This window comes from Callospermophilus lateralis, chromosome 10, assembly GCF_048772815.1.
Source record: "Callospermophilus lateralis isolate mCalLat2 chromosome 10, mCalLat2.hap1, whole genome shotgun sequence".
Classification (NCBI taxonomy): domain Eukaryota; kingdom Metazoa; phylum Chordata; class Mammalia; order Rodentia; family Sciuridae; genus Callospermophilus; species Callospermophilus lateralis.
Window position 1 is genome coordinate 25,741,037 of NC_135314.1, and position 27,704 is coordinate 25,768,740.

The window sequence follows — 27,704 nt, forward strand, 5'->3', positions numbered from 1 at the left end:
TGGTTAAGCCTGAGATCAACACCTAGAATACTGGAAAAGATATGCTCTTGACAGGCTATGCACTAAGTGGGTTATTAAAACAGAAGGGTCCTGAGTTCTATTAAAGGAAATAAAGATCATTTCATTCTCCAATCTGACATAAAACATCCTAATTTGAATTGATTTGCCCCCTTTGTTTAAGTTGGCTTCATATTTTATAAAATCTACTATATTCTATTGAGGACAAAAATAGATCAATAGCATTCCACTATCAAACTCTTTAATGACCTTCCCTAAATAAAAACCGTACTCCTCCCTTCGTACATCTTTGTATTCTTTAAACAGATTCTCTAAAACTATTTTTATTTTTTTACAGTATACTTAATATATTTATTATTAAGAATATAAAAGTTTTCATTAGCAACATTCAAATCTATGAAGTATTTTGATATACGGGCTTATGAATAAATTAAAAAATATTAGAAAACCCATAAAAGATTCTGAAGCACCATGAAATAAAGCACAAAACCATAATAAGGAAAATAAGACTACAATAACTTCAGATCCACAGAAATATTTCTTGAAAATGTTTTACATCTTACCTCAGTACTAATTCAGTCAAGAATCATTAATGGATACTAAACTACAGGATGAAAGTCCAATGAGGAAAAGAGTATTAGTACAAACTACAAAGGGAGAAGAGTAAGGGTATAGTGGAAAACCTAATGCACTTAGCAAAGATATTAAAGTTAATATTAACAATAACAGGACAAAACGCTAGTGTGCCTCCTGACAGACACACTATGATGGTCCTGACGAAAATGTGTAACACAAATCTAACCTTAGACAATACCAACTGAGGATCACTATGCAAAATAATCGTTCTATTATCTTTAAAAATATCTATACCACCAAAGACAAAGAGTGAGTCTCCACATTAAAGGAGACACTACAGTCCTGGTAAAACCAAATACAACGTGGGAGCTGACTTATCTCATACTAAATGTTACAGGGGATATTACTGAACAGTTGGGGAAATATAAAAAGGACTGCTGGATAATGACACTGAATTAATATTAGATTACTGAATTTGAGAATTGCATTATAGTAAGCAAACACCTTTTCTCTTACAAAAAGAGAAAAAAAAATTTTTAAATATTTAATGTAAAAAGTTTTAAGCAGTTTGCATTCAGATTTGTTGATGTCAGAATTGTAAAATATCCATTTCAATACATACTTCACAACTTATATACATAACATAGATATTCAGAAATCAAGTCTTAAAGAACTACAAAATGAAATGAGAGATTTCATCAACTAATCCTTAATTTAAAAGGTTTCAATTAAATCTTTAAATAAAAATCCTATTATCAGTTAGAAACTATATGTACCAGAATCTCATCAAAATGGAAGCTTCAATAATCTGGAGATTTTTGTTTTTCTAACATCAGAAGACGAGCAGTGAGCAGTCCAGAAACTGATAAGGACTCCCAACATGATCAAGCATTCAAGCTCATCAGTCTTCCCACTCCAGTATCCTTCTGTGTGATATTCATCAGTACGTCTGTCACTACGTGGTCCTCCTTCATCATCCTACCTAAGTTCTAGGTAGGATGCACGGAAGGACAAGGAACAAAAGGTGTTTACCAAATGAACCTGCCTTCTTTAACAGCCCTTGCCTAAACACTTCCACTTAAAGCCTAGCTACCTGAGCAGAACAAAGTTTCATGGCACGCACAGCTGCAGAGGAGGTTGGGAAATGAATTTTCAACTAGGCAAAAAAACTGCCTTGAAAATGAAATCAGGGCTCAGTTAACTTAAAAAGACAGGGGAAAAAATGTATACTGGAAAGGCATTAGCAGTGTCTACTATGCCATCAAAGAAATTCACTACCATAAAAATCTTATTAGAGTTAAGATAACCAAGATTATTAAATAATATAATACATAATAAAACACACAAGCAAAATCATATAAAATGCCAAAAAGTATCATAACAGTGGAATGGAAAAATCAAATTTATGCTGGGATATAGCCCAGTTGGTTGATTGATTAGTATGCCAAGGCCTTAGTTTCCATCCCTAGCACCAACAATTTTAAAAAAAGAAAAGAAAATTAACAGAGTTGAAAGATGAGAAAAATAAAATTCCATGTAAATCTATCAACTTCTCTACTTTCAATTAAATAACTAACAATAGGATCATGAAAGTATCAGGCAATATCCAACGTTACAAATTAAAGACATATAAAAATATTCCAGAAATTCTTTTTATCTAATTCAGTGTCTTAGTTCAGTGAACATAATATATTTAAGGAATTGTACAAGCCTGCTTGCAATCTTACCACTACCAGCAATTCAAACCACATTTTTTAAGCAATGATTATTTTCATTAACTGCAAATTATTCAATCATGGATCTGGGAAAGATTACTGACTATCTCAAGGAAATGATTCATTTGTATAAATGTTGATGGCTATTATTTATAAGGCTGGAAAAATAGAAACAGCATAAAAGTTCTTCCACTAAGGAACCAAGTTTTAAAATCTGAATCTGTATAATTAACTTATAAGTTTTTTAATAATATGGATTCCAAGAACCCCTCCAAAATTTTTGATTCCAGGAGATAAGTAGCTTCATATGATTTTGATGCAGATGGACCTAAAAATGGTTCACATTAAGCAAGAAGTAGATTTTTAAATGATAAATCTAACCTTGTAAAAGCATCAGGCAATACCAGCTTAGGAACACAGCAAAATGATTGTTCTGTTATCTTTAAAAATAAGTAATTTCATGTACACTTTGTGTAGAAACTTATCTCTACACAATCAATTAAGCTAAATTGGTAGAATAAAAATAGTATATAAACACACTCATGACTAAAATGTAGACATAGATGTAAAGCCAGAAAAGACTCCCAATTCTTCTATACCATTGCTACTTTTTACTTTCTTATAATAAAGACATATTTCCTGCAGCACTGAAGATGGACATTGATCAATGGCATGTCAGGGGATAGCATTCAAAAGCAGACATGAAATGTAACTGCATGATCGGGACTACCCTCTTGAACTTCTACAACTTTAAGAAGATCATTAGATAAGGCAGTACCCTGGAAAAATGAGACAGATGTAGATAAGTCACTCAGCCAACCAGCAAATTTATGAACATGCTATAGTATTTCACTATGCAACTGAGTTTTGAGGTAGTCTGTTATAGCAATAGTTAGCTGAAAGAGAGTACAGTAAAAATTCTGATTATTTTCTGTAGAGAAGCAAAGTCTTTGAAATTTTGTTATAGTTTTTTGGTGTTTTATCTTTACCTATAAGGTCAAGCAGAAAACTAGGGAAAAAATTCAAGTGTGTCTCTAGCTTGGTTTATGTTTTCAAAAACTTTAAAACTAAAACAATGAAAAGGTTGGGGAAGCAGAGAAGTCTGTGTGGGACAGACAAAAGGTAAAAAAAAATACTCTGAGCTAAATTAGCAAGAAATGGGAAAGAGAGCAAGAGATGAGCAATGAGAGAAATTCTGTTATTAGCATCTTCTGCTGCGTTTTTCCTGTCTTTTAAAACCTGTGTCTTCGTTTCCTAAAATTATGGTGTTTCTGTTGTTGTTGCTGCTCCTGCAGCTACTGCTTCTGTCTTTCAAAGGCTTTACCTTCCCATTTACCAAAATTCTAGTCTTTCAAATATCCAGATTCTTACCTAGAAACATACTTCATATGGATTATCCCCTTTAACAATAAATTTCAGATCCACGGTGAAACCAATCCAATACACTCACATCTTTAGAGATCCTTTACTGTGCTCAAAAGTCCTCCTTGTACAGATTTCTTATCTACTAAAGCAGGATGAGGTAGGTTCAACCTATTCCCACTTTTGGACTGAGAAGGGCAAGATATAATGTCTATAGGGAGTTCGTTCAGTCACTTGCAAATGTCACAGAAATCAATAAGCAAACAAGTCAAGACTACTTAATGGCCTTCAGATTCCTTCCTCGATGTTACTTTTACTATACAATGACATCTCAATGACATCCTTAACTTCCTACTAAGTGCAAAAGACAGTTTATGGACTCCAAGGATAAGGAAACAGGCATTTCAATATAAATTAAGAATCAGAAGATTTTACAGAAATTCTTTTCTTCCTCAGTTGATCCTACCTAAGTTGAGTCTTTTTAAAATCTGTTTCAGTAAAAAATACAGAATATTTAACATTGGAATAACTTTTTAAGGATGCACGAAGTGGATTACTGGCTTAATTCAAGGAAAAGAAATAGGCATTTATTATACTCTTATAGTTCAGGACTGTTTTAAAGGCTTCCAGTATATAATCTCATATCACTCATAGCCTCATGCACATGCATGCGTGTAACACACACACACATTCTCCAGGAAGTTACTCACATTTTGGAGCTATAGAGACTTCAAGAGATTAGTAAATGCAGAGACAGGAAAGAAACTAGGTCTTTCAAATTTCATAGCCCATATCCTTGCCTATTTTCTTGATTCTGTGATCAAAGATTCAGTGAAAAATGAAAACTACGTACAAAAATCCACTGATTTGTTGAAATAAAGCACTTAGACAATGTACAAAAAAAAAAAAAACTGAAGCACTACAGTCTACAAAACAGGAAGAAAAAGATTTCTACCTTTGAGGGGAAACAAAGGGCAACTCTTAGAAAGACCTCAAAAGAATGTTTTTAAACTTTCTAAGAATAAAGAAAAAATACTCAACTTGATAGAAAATTCCAAGGCATTCTTAAACTTCAGAATTGTGTACATTAAAGCACTGATAGGTACTAACTGGCAGGCATTTCTAAGTTACCTATCAATGAGAGGATTAATTCATTTTATTGACTTTAAAGTGAGCAACCAATCATTGTAGCTGGGCTTGGTGTCTCATGCCTGGGATCCCAGAGGCTCAGGAGGCTGAAGCAAGAGAATTACAAGTTTGAGGCCAGTCCCAGCAACTTAGTGAGACCCTGTTTCAAAATAAGAAATAGAAAGGGTCACAACACTAAATTGCTTTAGTTCATGTTTCCTTACCATCACAAAAAATTTATAAAATTCAGTGACAGAAAATTTCAAGTACGTTAACGTGTCCTCTATAATGGCAAAGAGAAATTTCCCTTCTACTCTGAAGATTTGCTCAAATAACCTGATAAAAACAAGCTAAATTAGGGGGAAAAAAGGCAAACCAATTAATTAACTAGCAAAAGAGGAAAATTTTGTCAGGCACTTGAGGCTAGAGCATCACAAGATCAAGGAAAGCCTCAGCAATTTAGCAAAACCCTCAGCAACTTAGCAAGACCCTGTCTCAAACAATAAAAAGGGCTGGGGGTGTAGCTCAGTGTAAGGCACCCCTGAGAAATTTGCAGCATGAGGGAAAAACCACAGGTGGGTAATCACCCACCTAGCCCAACATGATTTAGAACCTTACATGCACCCCTTTATAAAATAAGGGGAAAGAATGAGGATGTCAGGTGAATTAGTAAATGGTTTTTAGGGGAAATCAATGGGCTTGGAGAACACACTATGACCTGAAACAAACTCTGGGCCCCAGAACAAGGAATTACTGCAATCTGTATTTGGGGTAAAAATGGGAGTTCATAACCCACTTGAATCTAATGTATGAAATATGATATGTCAAGATTTGTAATGTTTTGAACAACCAATAAAAAAATAAAAAAGAATTATAAATGATTCTCTATGGGACTGAAATAGAGGACACTGGGGTGCGACAAAAGTCAGTCCGGGCATGATGACAGTCTTCAGTCTTCTGCAGTATGAGTTTAAGTCTTTTCTGGTTAAAATGACAGTATGAAGACTGGGGCAATTCTCCTCTTCTGGCAGATCCGGTCAAGTAGATAAGATTTGAAGAAAGCCTCTACCCACATCAAGAAAGAGAGAAAAAAGATCAGAGGGACTTGGATTCTGAAGCAGTTCTAAAGGCTTCTCAGCAAGTAAAAGTACATGTCTTTGGTGTTTTGTCTTTCTGAGTCTCAACACCTTCATTTTTTAAGTCCAAATCTGCCTCTAACCTTTTATAAGCAAAATTCTAACAATAACGATAACAATAATAATAATACAATAAGTAAGAAACCCATAATTTCCTGAAGCTTGCTTTTTTTTCCTAATCTGTAATTTTAATCTCTTATTTCTCTTCACATGCAACATTCTATAACTTCTATGAGGAATTTCTCCATATAATAATTCTTTTCATAGCTTACTGGCCCCTCCTCAAATATTAAGGGTCTGCATGTCAGAGTCTCTACTTCCATCTCTTATTTTGTACTTCTTTTTCCCAGTTTTCTTCTTTTCTCTAACTTGAATGGGAGGTGTACAAAATATCATTCTCCTCTCTAACACAAGGGTCTTTGCACATTGAGGTGCCCTCTGCTAAGCTTACAGGTTTTCTTGGAACTTAATCACAAATTACAATAATATAATACAGTATGGTTAACCACCATGATAGTAAGTCCAAAGAAGAAAAGGATTATTTCATTTACAACTCTACTCCTAGTATGTAGTGCAGTACTTGGCACATGGCAGGTTCAATCAACATTAAATGAATAAATTAACATAGCAAAGTTTATAGAGGTAAACGCAACTAAGTCAGATCACAGGGCTTGCGCTCATCCACAGAAAACAGGCACCAATTATTGGGTGAGAATAAGAAGCATACATACATCAGGACAACTAATAAGCTAATTTCCTTACTGTTCTGGATTCAAGAATAATACATAAGTTGGGTCCACTTACTAAGGAAACTTTCTCTATTTTCCTACTTTCTATATTTTCCTAAATTCTATAATCTAGAATTTCAGATGGTTTAATTTGCTAATTCTGGTACTATTGATCCTACTTGAAGGTGAATACACAGTATTGTAGAAATTTCCTACAGCAAATGTTAAAAAGGCAAACTGAGGAGCAATAAAAAATTTAGAGCATTTATTTGAGCAAGCATCAATTCCTGATTAAGAGAGGGAACACAAGGAGGAGGCTTTTCTGGAGAGACACAGAAATAAAACAAAGAAAATATTTGATAGGTTACAGTTATAAAGTTGCCTTATTTAGTCTATCTGCTGGGAAATCCCTAGTTATATCAGTTTGTTAGAAGCTTCTGATTAACTTACCTTGATTTTGTTTTTCTTGAACATAGGCATTTATAAGAAACAGATTAAGTTAAGCTTCACTTATGTTTGCAAATTAAGCAAGGTTTCAGTCATGTATGAGGCCTAACAAGTTTTGCCTGCTCAGAGATTCTTTAAGCCTGGCGTCCATTTTAATGTATTTTAACACATATAATTGACATCATAATCCCATGAATGGTTCAGGCATGCCATATTTTCTGCTGTCACAGGGAGAAGCTTTTCTCAACCTTTTTGAATTAATAGCGCTTCAGCATTAAAATAGTCACATACCTCTGTGGGCACATAAATCTGAAGGTATACTTATACTTTCTTATTCTTTACCCTTTCTATTTAGGCTTACAATTGCCAGAAAGTCTAAATTCAAGAAGTCTCTCTGTATGTTTTCATGGAATAGTACAGCTATAAACAACATTAACATTCAAGTAATCCAAAAGTAAAAAAATTAAAACACCTAAGAAAATAAATGTGATAATTTACAGCAAATTGCTAATAAAGAGAAATGGACATAAATGCTCCTGAAAAAAAAAATGTTGGTTTGCATTTTCCTCCACCCAAGAGCTCTTACCACTATCTGTCAGGAACCTTATACCCACCCTCTGCAATATGTCCATGACCCTCACTGAATTCCTCAGATAAAAGAAATGAATCATAAAAACTCTAAATGCAATTCTCCACCCCAAAATATTATTATACAGCAAGTATAACCTAAGCTCATACATAATAAAATACATTTTGGAGCAAAATCAGAACCCCAAACAAAGAAACATTGTTTCTATGGGAACATGCAATTTTTATTCTGAAAACTCAACCAGCAAAATCTTTTGGAACAGTCTGATTTTAAATTAGAGCACCTATAGTCTCCAAAATATGTAGGTAAACAAAAATTTTTGTGAATAGAATTATATTTTGGAACTACCACATCTGCACCTTAAATAAAATGTTAGCTTCTTCTTGATGGTAACAGATTCCTAATACAGCTGTTTTGTCCAATTAAGTGTTTTATGTATCTCCAGTGTTTATACTTAAAATCTCATAATTAATTTGCAGTCCAAAAATAAACTTTCTTATACCGATGAACCAAACATGCTTTACTAGAACTTTCAAATTAAAATGCTATGATTCCTAGCACCTGTATATGTCACAAACTATTTCTTAGAGAAAATACAATTTGGGGTCATGCTAATTAAATACCACATACTATTAGAAACACCATTCTTCTAGATATAATTCTAGATTTAATAAAGCAAAGCTCTACACCACTGTATTTTCCAGTGCTTTTATGCACTGTTGGCAGGAATGTCCCAGCCTGTCGCACCTTAGAAAACTTCTCCCCCATCCAATGGGTTACAATACAACCTCCCTACCAAAAATGAAATCTCAAGACTTAGCACTTCAGGATGTCCCTCTAATATGTTCTTTCTTTTACTCTCCAGAGTTCTATTCATCCATTAGTAGGCAGTCACCTGTTAGTAGTTAATATTTCTTTATATTAAGCTGTCCTGTTCTAAAGTTTTGGAGTTTTTTTGTTTTTTGTTTTTTGAGTGTGTCCTGATTGGACTCTAACTGATAGAACTTCCTTAAAAGTAATTTTTGTATTTTAACAATATTAAAGATGTAATACTGTACTTAAGAAAGTAAACCTTAAAAACCATTAGGAAGGTAAAATGTAACCACATGCTGAGCTTTATCCTAGAATATCATTTACTGAGCACATGAAGAGCACATAAAGCATTGGCAATTTAATTAAGAAAAAATTGATTATTAAATCACTGGCCACTGATGACTGAAAACAATGTGCTGACCCTTTCCCTACAGGTTGGGGTGGGGTTGAAAGTTCTAACTCTCTAAGCACTAAGTTTTTCTGGCAAACAGCCCCCATCCAGAAGCTATAGAGCCTTTCTTCTCCTTATTCTCCCAGGAGTCATTCATTCGCAAATAAAACATGGTAATTCTAAGGGCTTTAGGAGTTCTATGCCAGGAACCAGTTAAAAGACTAGATTTTTATTTTTTTAATTAGACCACATCCAGCCACATAAAGTTATATATAGTTAATGGAAGGCACCGAATCCCTATTCTTACACCTTTCTTAGTTTGGAAAGATCCCTTCAGTCTGCCTATGGACCTTCCAACAGCAACTATTACCTCCTCCAGGATACCTCTTCAGTTCTTTGGTTTCTTTAATCCCACCTATAAATATTTCACTTAACTTCTAATTATTATGCACATTTTGGGTTCACATTACCACTAAACTATAAGCTTTTTGAGTATTGTTTATTTCTCAAATTGTTTAAAATAAAGAAAAAATGTCAGTGGATGCATGAACATGATACTGACCAACTAAAAACCTAATGATAATGTACAATAGGCAACTGAGAGCCTGAACCTAGAGTTAGTGTGAAAGTATAACATTAAATTTATTTTGAATATACAAACTTGACAGTAATAAACATATATGATTAAGAAAATATAAAATGTCTCAAAAGATGGAACTTGCAAAGTAAAAAGCAGAAAATTAGACTAAATCTTAGAAAATTCACACAATTAAGGAGGAACAAATAAGTCAAACTCAAGAATTGTTAGTTTTCTTTCACATGTGGAAGCTAGAGAGAAAAAAAAAGAGGGGAGAGAAGGTTTGTGATGGAGGGATCTCATGAAAATAGAAGGGAGACCAGTAGAATAGAAAAAGGGACCAAAGGAAGGGAGGAAGGGAGGTGGTACAGGCAAAGAAACAAGCCTTATTATATTGTTATATTGTTTCATGAACAACTGTGTAACAAAAACTTCTACAGTTATGTATAATTATTATGAATAGTTTAAAAGAAGCAGAAATATACACATTAATAACCAAATTCCACCATGCTGGAGAGCTCACATGTAACTGGTTTAAATATGTCTACTTTCAGTTACAGTTTAAATGTATGTACTTAAAGAGAAGAAGCTGACCGATTTCTTGCCCAACAACTAGGCCTTATTGACAACAGCTTCACCACCTCTCAACTTTGTGTTTATAATAAGTTTTCTTTTTCTTTTTCTTTCTTTTTTTTTTTTCTGTAGCAGAGATTGAACTCAGGGACTTCAAGTTCTAAAAAACTGGCAGTATACCTTCAAAGGTTTAAAACCTTCAACACAACAAAGTAGAACAACCTTCCAGGAGGCAGCAATAATTACAACCCAATTACTACTCCAGTATAATCACACTGTCTCTTGATGTCTGCAAAGTTATCCTCTGCACAGCAGGACCTGGCTCTCCTGATTCACAGCCATTCAGATATGTCCACAAAGTAAGGAACTCACTAATTCTAATAAATATTTATTTGGCACTAACTTGAAAGTAAGCTATAACATTAGCTCTTATTTACAGCAAGTATATCCCACTTGATACTAAATCCCACAACCCATTTGGCACAAGGCTCTGCTTGAAACACACTATGAGAACTATAGACATACTGAGCTACAGGGAAAATGATAAAAGGAAAAGTTTCAAACTATGATCAAAACTTAGGGGTACATCTCTGACGCTTTTCCAACAAAAAAGTCAAGAACACAACTCTAAGATAATAGTTATCAACAGAGTATCAGGGTCACAAATGTAGTACGAATGATAAAATCAATAAAATTTACTCCCAAAACTTTAATAACATAGTACAAGAATATTCTGAGACACATATATTCATTTCCTTAACTAAAGTCATAAATGCTGAATCATCTTCTGTCAATTAAGATTAACATTATTATTTTGAATTTTTCTACTTTTGTTGCTTCAGTTACCTCTAATTTATTAATTGGTGTTTGGCTTTACTGCCTAATAAACTGAACACAGTAAATTTATGCTTACTTTGTTTTTAGGCAAGTTTCAGTAAAACTATAATAAACAATTTTACTTCAAAAAAAACAATACCAGGGACAATTTTTCCTTTGAAATGGTCCCACCTTAAGGATAATGTGGAATGTTAATAGAAGAGAAACTGTTCAATAAAACTGCTGGTTCTCTAGGAGGGAGAAATAAATTTGGACACCTACTCAAACAATACACAAAAATCATCCAAGTAGACTAATTAAAGAATGAAAAAAGAAAACGAGCAAAAGATTAGGATAATAAATGAGAATATCTTTCTGATTCAGACATGGAAATTTCAACAACGAAGAGAACGAGTAATATATAAGACTAAATTGAAACTAAGAGCTCCTTAAGAAAGGTGCAGTGCCAAGTAAGAAGTTCCAACAATCTGAAGCTGAATCAGGAGGCTCACTTGAGCCCAGGAGCTGGAGGCCAGCACAGGCAGCATAAGAAGACTCTAACTAAAAATTAAATAAATAAATAGTTTTAAGAACTAAATAACATCATAAAGAGAGAAAAATGCATCCAGAAATAGGAAAATATATTTGCTAAACATAAATAAAAGTAGTGCTATGGTTTGGATAAGTGTCCCCAAATGCCCCTGTGTTAAAGATTAGTTCCCCAGCCCATGGTGCTATTGGGAAGTTGTAGAACCTATAAGAGGTGGAGCCTAAGGGGAGGAGGTTAAATCACTAAGGATGTGCCCTTGAAAAGGAATATTGAGACTCCAACCCTTTCCCCCGCTTTTTTTTTTTTTTTTTGGCTTCCCAGCTTCCAAGAGGTAAGCTGCTTCCTTCACAATGTGCTCTGCCATGATGTACTGCCTCACCACAGGCCCAAAAGCAACAGAGCCAGGTATCCATGGTATGAGACCTCCAAAATTAAACCCTTCTTCTTTTATTAACTTTATTATCTCAGGTATTTTGTTATAATAAAAGAAAACTAAGTAGTATCTAAACTACAAAAAACCTCTTCAAATCAGAAATAAAAAGGTAAATAACCCAAAAGGGGGAAGAAAAATGAACTAGAGAAATAAATGTGAATTTCACAGAAAAGAATCACAATAGTCTTCAAACACAAAAAGCTAACCAAATAGTTTATCAACAGTAGAATGGTTAAGATGGAGTACATATAAAAGTGTAAATGAACTATCACACAAAAAGTTTTAACAAAATACTAATAATGCAGGAACAAAGGAAAACTTCAACCTAATAAAAGGCATCTTTAAAAACAAAACAAAAAAAAAAAAAAATGTGGCCAGGCACGGTGGTGCACCTGGAAATCCCAATGGCTCAGGAGGTTGAGGCAGGAGGATTACAAGTCCAAAATCAGCCTCAGCAACAAGAGAGGCCATAAACAACTTAGTGAGAACCTGTCAAAAAATAAAAAACAGGGCTGGGGATGTGGCTCAGTGATTAAGCTCTCCTGGATTCAAAGCTGGTACAAACAAAAAAAAAAAAAAAAAAAAGGAGGTGGGTGTCTAAGATCAAACTTATTAGTAAATGTCTGAATGTTTTCCATAGAAAATCAGGAATAGAACAAGGACATATGTTTTTACCATGTTCACACTGGAGGGAGGAAGAAAAAGAAAAAGGAAATGAAGATAGGTTATAAATTAAGTAAGAAAACAAAAGAGAGAAAGAAAGTGAGGAAGAGGAAAGGAAGAAAAGGCACCAAGGTTATAAACAAGAAACTATACGAATAAGTCAGCTGAGTCACATGTCACAAATAATAAACCAAAATCAACTATATTCTACATATCAGAAAAGAACAATTGGATGTAAAACTAAACAAAAAAGCCAAAAATGAACTCCAAAATGCAAAAACCTGTAAACTATATTAAAAAATTAAAGAAAACCTAAATAAATGGAGCAATATAGCATGTTCTTGGATTAAAAGACTACAACATTGTTAAGGCATCTATCCACTCAAAACTGACTTAGCTATTAAACACAGTCACACTCAAAAATCCGGGCTGCCTCTTTGTCCCACCACACAAAGTACTTCAGAATTTTATATAGAAATGCAAAAGACTAAGAATAGTCAAAACAATTTTTTTAATAAGATCAAAATTGAAGAACTTCACTTACCAATTCCAAGACCCATTTCAAAACCACAGTAATCAAGACAGTATGGTATAACATAAGGATAGAAAAGAACAAACTGCAAAAACAGACCCACTCATACATGGTCAGTTCTTTCATAAAGATATCAATGTAATTCAATCATAAAAGGGCCATCTTTTCAGAAGGTGCTGGAATGACTGAATGTACATATAAAATAAATAAACCTTGATTCTTATACCTCAGAATACACACAAAAATAAATTCCAAATGGATCACAGATTTAAATATAAAAGCTATAACTTCTAGAAGGAAAAAAAAAGGTTCAAAAAAGCTACATTGATATATTAATCATAATGGAGATAAAATGGTAAACTAAACATCAGTATTTAAATATTTCTAATGGAGGCCAGATGTGGTGGTGCTCACCTATAATCGCAGGGAATCAGGAGGGCAGCCTCAGTAATTAAGCAAAAACACTGCCCCCAAATAAAAACTAAAAAGGTCTAGGGATGCCGCTTAGTGGTAAAGTGCCGTGGTCTCAATCTCAGTACTGTAAAAATAAATGAATAACCAGGTAAATATTTTTAACTCAAACTAGTAATAAAATTAACAAAGGACACACATTGGGAGACAATAATTGCAAATCGCATATATTTGACAAAAGATCCAAAAAATATATAAAGAATTCCTAAAACCCAGTAGCAAGAAAATATACTAACCAATTAAGAAATTGGAAAATGAGCAAGGCAATGGTAATACAGGCCTGTAATCCTAATGACTGAGGCAGGAGGATCACAAGTTCAAGACCAGCCTTAGCAATTTAGCAAAGCTCTAAGTAATTTAGCAAAACCCTGCCTAAAAATAAAAAATAGACAAAAACGGATAGTAGGGATGTGGTTCAGTGGTTAAGCACACCTGGGTTCAATCCCTAGTACCCCCCAAAAAAAGAAAATTGTAAAGAAATTGGCAAATGATCTGAATATGTTTAAAAGAATACATAATAGTCAAAGAGTAAAAAACAAGTGTGTTCTAGTACCTTTGCAAATGTACCCCAGATGGCCTCCTACTCCCCCTCCTCCCCCACCAAAGATCCTACTTAGAAGTCCAAGGTAGAAGGAACAGCACCAAGAAAGAAGACAAGGTTGGAGGGGGTGGGGGTTGGAAGTGTCCCTGAAGCAAGTAACCCTCCTCCCCTTGGCTATTATTAAACTCAGAGAACTCTGTCTACTGTTCCAGTTGTGGAAAGAATGAAGCACATATCACAGCCTGGAATGTGTAGGAGGCCATTTACTTTCAACCCCAAACTACAGATCCTTAAGTCTGCCCAAACCATCCCCAAGAAGGTCAAGAACAACACAACAGCAACACCAAATCCCACCTATGTTCACAGTGTCTGTGGACCATAACCTCACAGTAGGACTTGAGAGGGCTGCTCTAAGGCTGGCATTCCCAGACACCTGGGCCCCCTACCCACCTTATACCACAAACCTTCAGAGCTGACCCAGGCCAGATCCTGTGCTGCTTTCACCTCCCTAGCCGCAGCTCTCTACATGCTCAAGGGCAATGGTGCCCTCCCTTTGATGCCACCCAGAAAAGATAGAAATACTATCAGTTTTGTGGTTTCGTCAGTGGCTTCAAGTGCTGCCCCACTGGGGGAAAAGCCTGGAAGTTAGTTCTGGGAATCTGTGTGATGCGAAGCAGCCCACTGATCCTAGGTGATCTGTGCAGAGCTGTTTCTTCACTCCAAAGAACTGAGAATTTTTAAATCTGAGATGGTGGACTGGCTTCTAGTTTCCTTTCCAGCCTCTTCCTCAGCCCTACCCTGCTGCAAAGCCTTTCTCCAAGGCCTCATGGAACGACTTCTGGGCTCTGAGACACCCAAGCCTACCTCAGAGGCCTCAGAGGATGAAGGAGAAAACACCAGACCTCTGGTTCAAACTTATTTGTACAGCTCCACCACTTCAAGCAAATGAGACATCTGATTTAGCCTGTATTCTGTATTCTGACAAGAGTTCAGACATATAAACTTTTAGAAATGTACATGTACAACTGGTTCTCATATTAGTGTTACCATAGCACAGGTTCCAGCCACCAATGGTACATTTTCCTGAGCCTCTGTCCACACCTCTCCCCCACACATCCATCCTGTTTCACTGAGTGCCTAGTTTTCACTTTTGCAGTTCCTATTCTTCAGCAATGACCCTTTTTATCAGGTGTTAGTTTTTTGAAAAATAAACTGAAGAAAAAATTCTGCAATTTTATTTTGAGAACATATTAGCACCTGGTTTTTACCTTTAGCAAAATTTTAACATTTTTACCAGTTTCAGAATATGTAACTTTATTTTTACATATCTTTAAGAACATAAAACTGGGTAACATATGAGAAGCAAAAAGTTTCCAAAAAAGTAGTCAATAAACACATGAAAAGACAAAACCATTAGTCATTAAGGGAATACAAATATCACTAAGCTCACTAAATGGCAAAAGTGTAAGAGAGGGACAACACCAAGTTTTGACCAAAAAAAAAAATAGACCAACTAGAATTCTCATATACTATTAATGAGAATGTGTAATGATACAATCACCTTGCATGTAACTTAGCAATATCTTAGAACAATTCTACTCCTATGATTTGCCCAAGAAAAATGTAAATATATCTACTCCAAAACCTGTTTAGCTGGGCACAGTAGTAGTGCACAGCAGTAATTCCAGTGGCTGTGGGGGGAGGAGGGGTGCTGAGGTAGGAGGATCAAAACCAAAAGTTCAAAGCCAGCCTCAGCAAAAGCCAGGCATTAAGCAACTTAATGAGACCATATCTCTATATAAAATACAAAATGGGGCTGGGGATGTGGCTCAATGGTTGAGTGCCCCTGAGTTCAATCCCCAATACCCAAAAAAAAAAAAAAAAAAAAACCAAACTGTTTACAAGTGTATATGTAAAACAAACAAACTAAACTCCACATATGTACATGTAACAATATTATATGAGAGTAAAAAACTGGAAACAACCCAGAAGTTCATTGATAAGTATATGTATATACAGATGTGGGAATATTCATAAAATATGACTCAGCACCAACAACAAAAAAAAGATATTGGGGCTAAGGATATAGCTCAGTTGGCAGAGTGCTTGCCTTGCAGGCATAAGGCCATGGGTTCAATCCCCAACACCACACACACACACACAAAAAAAAAAATACTACTGTTACATGAAATAAATCTTAGCTGAATCTCAAAAATATTTTAATGAGTAAATTAATCCAGATACAAAAAACGAAAGGAAGAAAGAAATCTTGCGCAACTCCAAGTATGTGAAAACCTACAATGGCCTAAACTAACCTATCCAACATCATAACTTAGCATAGCCTACATTAAATGTGCTCAGGACATTTACACTAGGCTACAAGGGCAAGACCATCTAACATAAAGTCTGTGTTATAATAAAATACTGATTATCTCATGCAATATATTGAATACATGTATCAAAAAACAAACAAAAAAAACCACTATCAACACAATACACAGTGAAGTACTACTTAGTGGTCAGTTGCTGACTGGGAGCTGTGGCCCACTGCTAATGCCCAGAATTTTAAAAGAATACCCTACAGCATATTCCTACCCTGGAAAAAAAGATTCCAAATCAGAATTCAAAGTACAGTTTCTACTGAATCCATATCACTTTCACACTGAAAATCAGGGACTGTCTGCATTGTGTAATTCAACCCTAAAGTCCCCTGCAGTCAATTTACACAAGTGCTAAAGGCAACTTCATCTTTAAGAATAAGAATGAATTTCAAACAGTGTTCCTCAAACTTTAAATACTGAAGAATCATCTGAAATTCTTATTAAGAATGCTATAGTCCAAGCTGGGAACAGTGGCACACACCCCTATAGAATCCCAGTCATGGGAAGCTGAGGGAGGAAGATAGGACATTCCATGACAGCCTGAGCAACTTAGCAAAGTCCTAAGGGTCTCAAAATAAAAAGGGTTAGGGATGTAGTTCAGTGCTAAACTGCCTCTAGGTTCAATTCCCAATATAAAAAAAAATAATAATAATAATGATAAAGAATGCTACAGTCCAACTCTCAAAGTCTTGAAATAATAGATCTGAGATGAGGCACAGAAGAAATATAAACTTTTAGCAAGCACTACAGACAATGAAGACAGTCCACAAAAACCACACTGAAAGAAATTCTCATATAAACCTATATTAACAAGATAAAAGAAAACACTGCTGCACATTTAAAATATTTAGCAACTTTCAAAGGACCCAAAGACCAAAAATAAAGCAGAGTATGCATAAAAGTGAAGTTAATTAAGGGGAAAAGAGAGAAAAAACTAAAAAAAATCATTTATTATTATATAAAACAAGAAATCATGCAGGAGAATATTCTTGGAAATTAAAACAACTCTGCCAAAATAATAAAAAGGTTTATCACTTTTTAAATTCAATTTCCACAAATTCAACTTTTACAGGAGCTACTTTGCCCATATTTACATGTGACATTCCTAAACTGGCTTTCACAAGCCACATCTAGTTCATAGTACATAACACAAATCAATGATTATATAATTAGGAAAAAGGCAGGCCAGTGCTGTGCTGCAGGTCACTGCTAATGGCAACTCTATGACATTGGAGAACACTGTACTAACCTTACTCAGGACAGAAATCCTTATCAGGACAGAAAGCCTGGGGAAGAAAATAAGGGAGGAGCAATGATAATCTTAAAAAGTAAATAAATAAATTTTAAAAAAAGAGTACCTTGCCTGACCTTACAGTATCCAGGAAAACAGAGAAATGGCTGGCAAACCAGCTATCTCCCCTCCATCGAAAGGTGTCCAAAGTGAAAGCTGTCACAAGGGTCATCAGGATCCAAAGAACAGAACATGCAAGCATCAAAATGTAAAATACTACAATATCTTTTAGTTCTTTAGGAATAGAATTCACTTTATAATTTGGTACAACTTACACATGTAAACTTTTTAGAATAGAAGTACACTAGGTACAAAAGTAGTGAACTGCCCTTTAAATCTGTAATAGCATGATAGCCATTATCAACACATCTAATCAAAATTCATTAATGGTTGTTAGGTAATGTAAGACAAATGAAATTATAGGTACAAAAACTGGAAATCTCACAATCTATTCATGAGATCTCTTATGAAAAAAATTTATAATTATCTCTGAAAAAAAGTATTGGAAAACTTTCGCAAGGTGGTTAAATCTATTTGTATATGCCAATAAAACAATTTTTTTAAAGAATCACATAAATGGTTATCAGAAATTATCAACTCTCTAGGAGAAATGATGTATAAGAATCTTTTAAGTAAACATATAAACCATGTAAGAGATATTAATGAAAAAATAAACAAAAGTAGAAGTGTACCCATTCATGGACAGAAAGACTTAACAGCATAATGATGTTAATGATTCCAAACTGATACAGAAAAACCAGTAAAATCAAACCAGAACGAAACAATATTTTTCAGAGAACTTGGTAAGATTATTTTAAAATTTCAAATGAAAAGTAAAGTGCCATGGCAACTGTGAAGAAGAGAAACAAAGAAATTACATTTCAAGTATTAGTGATTACTATGAATCTGTAACAATGAAAGCCAGTTGATATTCATAGAATGAGTGATAACAGTCTAGAATTTAAAAAAAAATAAAGAAGAAGAAAGAAAAAAAAAAACAGCAGGCTGGTATTCATAAAATTAACAATGGCACAGAAAGTCCAGAAAAGAAGAAGTATTTTATGTGAAAATCTGTGTAAGATGAAGAAGACATGTCAATTTAGTAAGCAAGAGCATTAATTTTTCAATGCAGGAAAATTAACAAAAAGAAATTTTTTTTCATGATATACGTATAGTAAAAATCAAATTGCATCCCTACCTCACACCATATACAAATTCAAGTGCAAATAAAACAAAGGCCTGAAATGTTCCAAATATAATTTTGTTAGTAGGAAATAAGGAAGTATACCTTCTAGATTTTGTGATGGGAAGCTTTTAAAGGTGAAGTTAAAACATCTAGAATGAAAAATATAGACCTTTAGAAATTGATCTACATACAATAACTAAGAAATCAAAGGGAGAATGAAATTAGGATTCAAAATGATGACAATCTCAATGAAAGTAGAGGGATGATAGCCAGATATGGTAACACATGCCAGTTAAAACCAGCTGCTGGGGAGGCACTGAAGCAGGAGGATTGCAAGTTGGAAGCCAGCCTCAGCAAATCAGGAAGGCCCTATCTCAAAATGAAATAAAAAAGGCTAGGTATATAACTCAGTGACAGAATGCTTGCCTAATATGTTCAAAGCCCTAGATTCTAATCCCTATAGATAAAAAAAGAAAAAGAAAGAAAGAAAAGAAAGAGATGGAGAAATGGAATGAAGAAACAAAACAGTTTACATAGAGGTTAACATCAAAGTCCTATGGAGTTGGAAGATAATCCTAAAGGAAGTTAGCCAATCCCAAAAAAACAAATGCCAAATGTTTTCTCTGATATAAGGAGGCTGACTCATAGTGGGGTGGGGAGAGGGAGCATGGGAGGAATAGATGAATTCTAGATAGGGAAGAGGGTTGAGAGGGAATGGAAGGGGGCAGGGGATTAGAAAGGGCAGTGGAATATGATGGACATCATTATCCAAAGTACATATGTGAAGACTCAAATTGGGTGTCAACATACTTTATATATATAAAAAGATATATGAAAAATTGTGGTATATATGTGTAATAAGAATTGTAATGCAAAAAAAACACCAAAGTACATGTATAAAGGCATGAATTGGTGTGGACATACTCTATATACAAAGATATGAAAAACTGTAGTCTATGTGTGTAATAAGAATTTTAATGCATTCCGCTGTCATGTATTTAAAAAAATAAAAATAAAATCAATAAACCTAAAAAAAAAAAAAAATCAAAGTCCTAGCTTTTTTTTTTAGTGGGTTCATGTGTCTTTATTAAAAATAAGCAACTTAATAAATAAATTCATTTTGAAAACCTATTTGCATGAACAACTGAATATTACACAACTGTTACAGTTAACACAATTCTGTATAATTCTGAATCAACTAAAAATGAATATTATAATATGAAAAAGTATCATTCTGAATCAACTAAAAATGAATATTATAATATGAAAAAGTATCTGACCACATACAGTGGAAACATATAGAACTGGAATTACACATATAATACTCTGGGTGGACCATCAAACCAAATGCTATCCTAGCCATGGAGCAAAAATGGAAAGAATAAAATCATAAAAATCTAAAGCAAGGAAGAAAGATAAAGGGTGTCCAAAATTCAAATAATGCAATTTTAGAAGAAGAGAAAAAGAAACAGGGTAGAAGTAATATTTAAATATACATATAGCTTTTTCCTAAAAAGTATACCAAAACTTTTAAGTTAAAATTTCTATATAGAATTACTGAAAAATACACATAGCAACATATGCTGGTGAAATTTTTAAACTCTAAAACCAAAGAGGGAATTTTACAAGCCTACAGAGTTCATTTATCTACAAAACAAGAAAAGCCAACTGACCTCAAACCATCAAACAGTATTGAAAATACAAGCAAAAAAAAAAAAAAAAGAATTGTAGAATTGTCAAAGTATCTTATTTATACAAACAAGCTAGTTACCAATAATGTATCTGTAACAATTAAGAAAATTCATCATAGAACTACAACTCCATATCGGTCCAACAAAAGCAGTAGTATGGTAGAAAAACATGCTCAAATGTCCTATCTGACTGGGGGCAGGGAAAGTAGTTATTAATTTTTATGCTCATAAAAAGTATTTAACATTTAAAAGGCAGAAATAAAGAAAGAATGTAAAAGGATTGGTAGAAGTGGTAATATGAAAACTTGACCAATCCATCAAAACTGAAAGGAGAAGTAAGGCTATAAAAAAGGAAAATCACATGACAACTAAAGCTTAAATTTATTTTATATCACAAATGTGAATGGCTAAATTCTAAAAGACAAAAACACAATTTTGGGGTAGATGCATTAGAAATACAATGAGAAATAAATGGATCACATTAAAAGTAGAGATGTCAAGATTTCTTTTGTCAAGATCTCATATTAAAAGATCAAGAAAAAAATGTAAAATATTCAAATAACACTGTGATTACTTCATACATAAATATTTAGAATTGGAACTTTCAGAAAATGCATGGCCTTTCCATATGTTCATTAGAAGCACATGTACTTGGTCAAAAGTTAATAAATAGAGAGAGAAGATGGGAGGAGAGGGGAGGGGAGAGGAGGGGGGATAGTAGAGGATAGGAAGGGCAGCACAATACAACAGACACTAGTATGACAGTATATAAAAAAGTAGATGTGGAACCGATGTGAATCTGCAATATATATACGGGGTAAAAAATGGGAGTTCATAATCTGCTTGAATCAAATGTATGAAATATGATATGTTAAGAGCTTTGTAATGTTTTGAACAACTAATAATAAAATAAATAAATAAATAAATAAATTTCTACAACTATTACAAACCAGATTCTCCAAACCCAGTAAAGCAAAAATGAAGATCAACAACAAAATGAGTACTTCAAAAACTCCATCTTGAAAATTAAACCAAAAAGAAAACTTAAATCACCTTATAAATAAAGAAAGAAAAACTAAAACCCAAACAAGTTAGATGAAAATTTGCAGCCCAAAAGGCTTTTCAATATTATATAATGATATACTCATTAAATGCTGAGTCCAAGCTCTAATGAAAGAAACAATAAACAAGAAAAACAAAAGGGTGAGATAAGACAAAAACAAAAATTAATGTTATAAAACAAAACAACTGATAAACCAAACAAAAGACTGAATTTTGGAAAAGCTAATAAAATAGAACAGCACCTGGCAAACATTATTGAGACCAAAACAGACAGGAATAAAAAAGGATATAGCTCTACATATACACGGTTTTATTTGAAAGAAAACTACAGACCAATAAACATGGAAATATAAATGAAAAATTCCTAAGCTAGATTTTCTGAAACTATAAAACATTTTTTAAAATCTTACTCTGAAAGAGATAAGAAATCTTAAAGATAATAAAACAAAATCTGGAAAGCTTATCTAGAATTTGCTCTAAATAAGCTCAGCCCTGAAGATTCATCAAATCCCCAAAGTAACAAATGCTTTAGTTTAGCTATAACATTAACCAATTTTAACAAGTTCAACAGAGTCCTACACTAAATAATCCCCAGAGCATAGAAAACAAAAGCTTTCTAATAAGATTCTTTATTCTAAGAGCCTATATGAAACAGAGTAAATCTTATAACCAATCTCATTAAAGAACATACACACAAAGTTCCAGGACAGATTTGAGTATATTAAGTTTGGAAATACATTAAAACAATAAGGCATAAAGACCAAACTGAGTTTTATCAGAAACTAAAGGATAGTTGAAGCAATAGTGAGTCAAGCAAGGGCTTGTGACTCTAATGTCCCTGAGTTTCAGTACTATGGCTAAAATGTTACTTTAATTCTCTAAACTCCACTACACCAAGAAGGAGTGTCACTTCATAGATTAATGGAAAGATTAAATAAAACATTTCCAAGATTCTTCGCACAGTGCCTTTCAATTATTACACAATAAATATTCATACATGTTAATCTAGAATTATAGTTTTATTTTATTGACATAAAATATAACATCATTCCTAGAAGGGGGAAAAAAAGGCATTTGATAGAGTCCACATCTAAACCTGATTTCAAAACGTTCAGAAAACATGGGCATACAGTATAAGGAAATATCCATATTGTGATTAAATAATATATAACAGAACTAATATTAATCCTAGTAGTATCATATAATCTTAGCTAAACCATAAAAATAAAATAAATAAAAAATATGAATAAGGGCGGGGGTTGTAGCTCAGCGGTAGAAAGCTTGTTTTGCACACATGAGGCCCTGGGTTCGATCCTCAGCACTGCATAAAACTAAATAAATAAAAATAAGGATATTGTGTCCATCTACAACTAGAAAAATATTTTTAAAATATGAATAATGACAAGAAGAGATCAAGATGATATACTGAAAAAAATTTTAAATGTATTAGAACTGATAAGAATTAATTAAGGACAGATATGTGTTATTAATATAAAGAAAATCAAAATTAGGGAAAAAAAGGAAAGGCATAAGAAAGGAATATGCAGCTGAAACTTTGTACCTTTCTTCAGTTATATTAGTAACAATATAACCAGTTATTTCACAGAGGTTATCTCTTTTCTATAACATTGAGGAACTATTAAATGTTGAATGATAAATATACTGTATACCTTGATAACCTTTGATGATAATCTAAAATACATGTCCCTTTAACTAAGAAACTCACTGTCTATAACTAATCTGCAACATCCTTCCCACCTAACTCCCACTATTCACATAGTCAGTGAAAGCTGATTGTATAGATCCCAAAGATACCTTGCCTCCACACTTTACAATTTATCCTCCCTATACAGAATAAACGCTTGTATAAGTCTAGTAACCCCCAGATCTAAAGTAGTTGCTCATGTCTAATCATACTAACTTTAAGGCATTAAAAGAAGATTTAAAGGTATTTAATGATTTCACCAAGGTCATAGAAAGGTGATTCAGACTAACCCACATCCTGTCTTCACTTCCTCTTCCTATTTTTCTATCATGAATGCAGTTTCAAGTTTTCCTTGTTTCTCAATATTTAAATCTCTGAGGAAAGTACTATACTTGCATTCCTTTTAGAACCCATTAACGCATTACTTCACTGATCAAATATTTGCTGAGTCCTACTATGTGCAAAATACAATTCTAAGTCCTACAGTGACGCAATATAGGCAAGTTATCTATAGGAATTTTATATTTTATTCAACTCAGAAGGATGCTTACCCCACCCACTTCATCTATAAGTTAACATGGTTCCTGGGAGGAAACTTCCTATTGCTGCTCTGAAGAATCTTCATTTGGAACTTGAATATATGTTTCACATTTCTGATCCTACCTTGGGTAAATGTCAAGCACAACAACTAAAGATACATATCAAAGACCAAAGTTAACAAAGGATTTAACTGTACTTGATTCTGCTGCCAACTTCACTTCACCTGTAACATGTAAACCTCAGAAAAGCAGCCCTCTGCAGTGTTACTACATCTCCTAGTTCCCTGACTTATCCAAACATCAGCAATCAAGCAAAGAACACAGGAAGGGGAAAAGAAAGCCCTTTGTCTTTTCATGTTACACAGTGACAAGCTACTATTTAGATAAATAAAAGACCTAAGAAAGTTTTGAGTAGTGCTGCTTTTTAAAAACATTATTAATCTAACATACTTCTGCAGTAAAAAAAAAAAAAAAAAAAAATCTTGAAAATGTGGGAAACCGTTCCAAGTACCATAATGCAACTATTTCCTTAAAATTTACAAGCACATCAGCATACACATGATTTTAAGGAAAGCAGAAAACTAAAATTTGGCTATGCAACATACCCTAGACACCTCTCCTTTTACTGATAATTCATAAAGTTTCTAAGTGAAAATAGTTTCACTTTTGTTTCTTCTAAAGTATGAATTCACTTCCTAGTTACTGGCTTGAAGTCTACTTCCTAGTTCTTAGCTTGATGTATTTAAATCTGTTAACTTACTTGAGGTAGGTGGTTTCAAATATTTATAATCATATAAATATTTTTAAATATTTATACGAGTAACAAAGTAATAGTGTATTGACATGAAAAACAAATACATGTCTTCAGAAACCTCATGGAGTGTAACAATATTATGTTGATCTAAAAAATTTCCTCAGTATAAACAAAATGATCTAAAACACATATACACATATATAACATATTAAAAAATAACATCACTATTTTTTTTAAAAAATAGTAAAAAATATTATCAAACTGATAATATTTTGAATTAACGACTACTCCTTTTGTTTAAGGAGGATGGGCTCATTAAACTAGGAACTTGACATGATAATCAAGATCACAATCATTAGTTTGATTTTTTAATTTTATTTGTTCTAATTAGTTACACATGACAGCAGAATGCATTTTGAATCATTGTACACAAATGGAGCACTATTTTTCACTTCTCTGGTTGTACACGCTGCAGAGTCACACCATTCATGTAATCATACTTGATTGTACAATTTTATGCATGCACCTCTGGCAAGGAAGTAAGCGTTAATTGACTTTGCTAAAGAAGATATTTAGTCAAAATCAATTTAAAAAATCTTGAAACTTCTTGCCATTGTTCAAGCTTAAGATATATAAAAAATATGAGCCACTTTTCCCATTTTGAAATTAACAAGTCTTAATATTCAACACTGAAGACTATTATAAACAAAATGATACAAAGTCTATTAGCTATTGCTTACTATTCATATAACCACAGGATCGTCCCCTAAGTCTTATCTCACATACTCAACATCAAAAACTAAATATTAAGGTTTTCAAAACAGAATATGATTAGCAGGTAAACTGTTTTAAACTCCCATCATTATATCTTGAATTATTTCACTGTAATAAATAGCAGTCTACAATAATCTTCTCCATTCACTAGTAACATCAATTAACATGAGTCTCAAAAACAATGTTCCCAAAGTGCCAAAAATAACAATGTACTATCCTTGCTTTCCAAAATTCTTGACCATCTTCAATTACCTCTATAGTATCATAAAATTCTAAAAACAATCTCAATGCAAAAATTTAGCAAGCTGTGAGTGTATAAATAGTCCACTTAAGCACAATAGTTCTTGTAAAGTCAAGCACAGGTAAAATACGAACTACTGCATGCCAAAACTACAAAAGGGTGGGGCATTCATTACTCAGGCAGATAAACCAAACAGCTTCAGTAATTCACAGTAAACCTAATTATCCCCATAATTCCAATACTACTAAGCCAATGTTTCCCGATTGTCCAAAACGCTTTCACACGAATGGGAAATAAATCAAGTCATGGACAACTACTCTTCGGGATATGGTGCAAGCCATGATAGTGCACTTAAGATTCTGAAAGCAAAATCTAAAATAGCAGGATGAGCTCATGACTCACTATAAGATCTGATGCATCAATAAACTTTTTTTTTTTAATTCTCGCATAAATGAGTGACCATCTGAATTTGTGACTGATGCAAGTGTAAAGGGTGAACGACAGAACAAGGTCAAACTTAGGGGACAAAAGATTCCTGGAATAACATAGCCAGAAAGGTTTCCTTTCTTAAGGGACAGTTTCAACATTCAAGAAAAGAAAAGAAAACCACCCCAAACCTCTACTTGTACATTGAGAGTTCACCTGATCAGTCAATGTACCTGCCCAAAAAGGGCAAGCAATTCAATTTTAGTGATCTTTTTTGCAGAATAGTAGGCCTGGAATCCTACCACCTTCGAAATATAAACTGTGCTCAAAAGGGATGACTACTGGTATTCTCAGAAAGAAAGAAAAAAGAGAGGAGTAGGGAAGAATAAAGTTTAATTAAGAAGCCGTGCGGAGCACTGTAGGAATGTGAGGGTCACTCTCAATACCTGGCACCGTCTGTTACGGGAAAACAATCGGCAGAAGGAAGTGGATTGAAACCCGCAAACTACACCCCTCTTCCACACGCAGCTTGACACTGACTGAGCGCGAGGCCCCCAAAGCGAAGGGTTGGAGTGGTGAGTGGTGGAGAAGGAAGCCCGGGGCAGCCGAGGCCCGGGCGGCCGCCGGCGGCGAGGCCGGGGAGTGCGGGGCCGCGGCGGGAGAGGCCAGCACGTCGGAAGGAGGAGCGGGGCCGCGCAGGGCCAGCTCGCCGGCTCGCCTCACCTTCTGCGCCGCGCTCTGCTGCAGCACATTCTGCTCCACGGTCATGGCCCCCGCGGCGGCGGCGTCCGGTTCCTCGCGCCTTTGCCGGCCCTGGCTGCCGAGGTCCGCCGAACTCCAGGGAGCGGCGCAGACGGCCGGGGTGGACAGCGCCCCCACCAGCCAGGCGCGAAGGCGATGGCGGCCGGCGTGCACCGGCACCGCGGGCAGGCGGCGAGGCGCGGGCTGCGAGGGCCACCGCGGCAGCCCCACGTCTCCGCGCGGCCCGCCTCAGCGCGGCTTGTCCGCGGCAGCCCGGGCCATGGGCGGGTGGCGGGCGGCGGGGCGCGGGAGGGCGCGAGCAAGCCGGGCCGCGTCACGCGTTCGCGCGCTCCTTCGCCGGCGGCTCGTGGGCCACTGCGGGGAAGGGAGCAAGGGGACGGAGGGAGCGGCCGGCCGGAATGGCGCTGTCCTCCTCCCTCCGCGACTCCTCCTCCCCTCCCCTCCCCCAACCGCCGTCACCGCCCCCGCCGGGTAGCTCCTCCCCCGCAGAGCCCCGCCCGCCGGCCGCCCTAACCCTACATTGTGACCCGCGGGGTGGTAGGGCGGGGCAAGGCCGCCGCGGAGCCCCGCCCCGCACGGGCCAGGCACTCCCGGGTGCAGCGAGGCGGCCCGGCGGGCGGGGCCCCGGAGCCACCCTTGGGGCAGGTGGCGCTACGCCCGCACTAGGCTTGGCGAAGCCCGGAGAGGCAATGGGAGGGCTGCGCTGCTACCTGCGCCCAGGATTCCTTGGCTCGCGCTCTTTCCCACCGCCTCCAAGACAAACATATCCCTCCCTACCTGTAATGTACCTAAACCTCACAGGGTCCTGAACTCTGGCTGCTGCTTCTGTCACG

The 27,704-nt window shown here is 35.3% G+C and overlaps 1 protein-coding gene across 2 annotated transcripts in view; it reads right to left on the bottom strand.

The window, feature by feature from the left end:
* The window catches only part of Usp25 (ubiquitin specific peptidase 25), a 139,994-nt gene extending 112,709 nt beyond the window's left edge, over positions 1-27,285 (bottom strand). For both annotated transcript variants that reach the window (XM_076868800.1, XM_076868799.1), the window contains exon 1: positions 26,833-27,285. In XM_076868800.1, coding sequence (XP_076724915.1) covers positions 26,833-26,877 — 45 coding nt within the window. In that variant the 5' untranslated portion in view covers positions 26,878-27,285. The remainder of the gene's footprint in view (positions 1-26,832) is intronic.
* Positions 27,286-27,704: the final 419 nt, after the last annotated feature.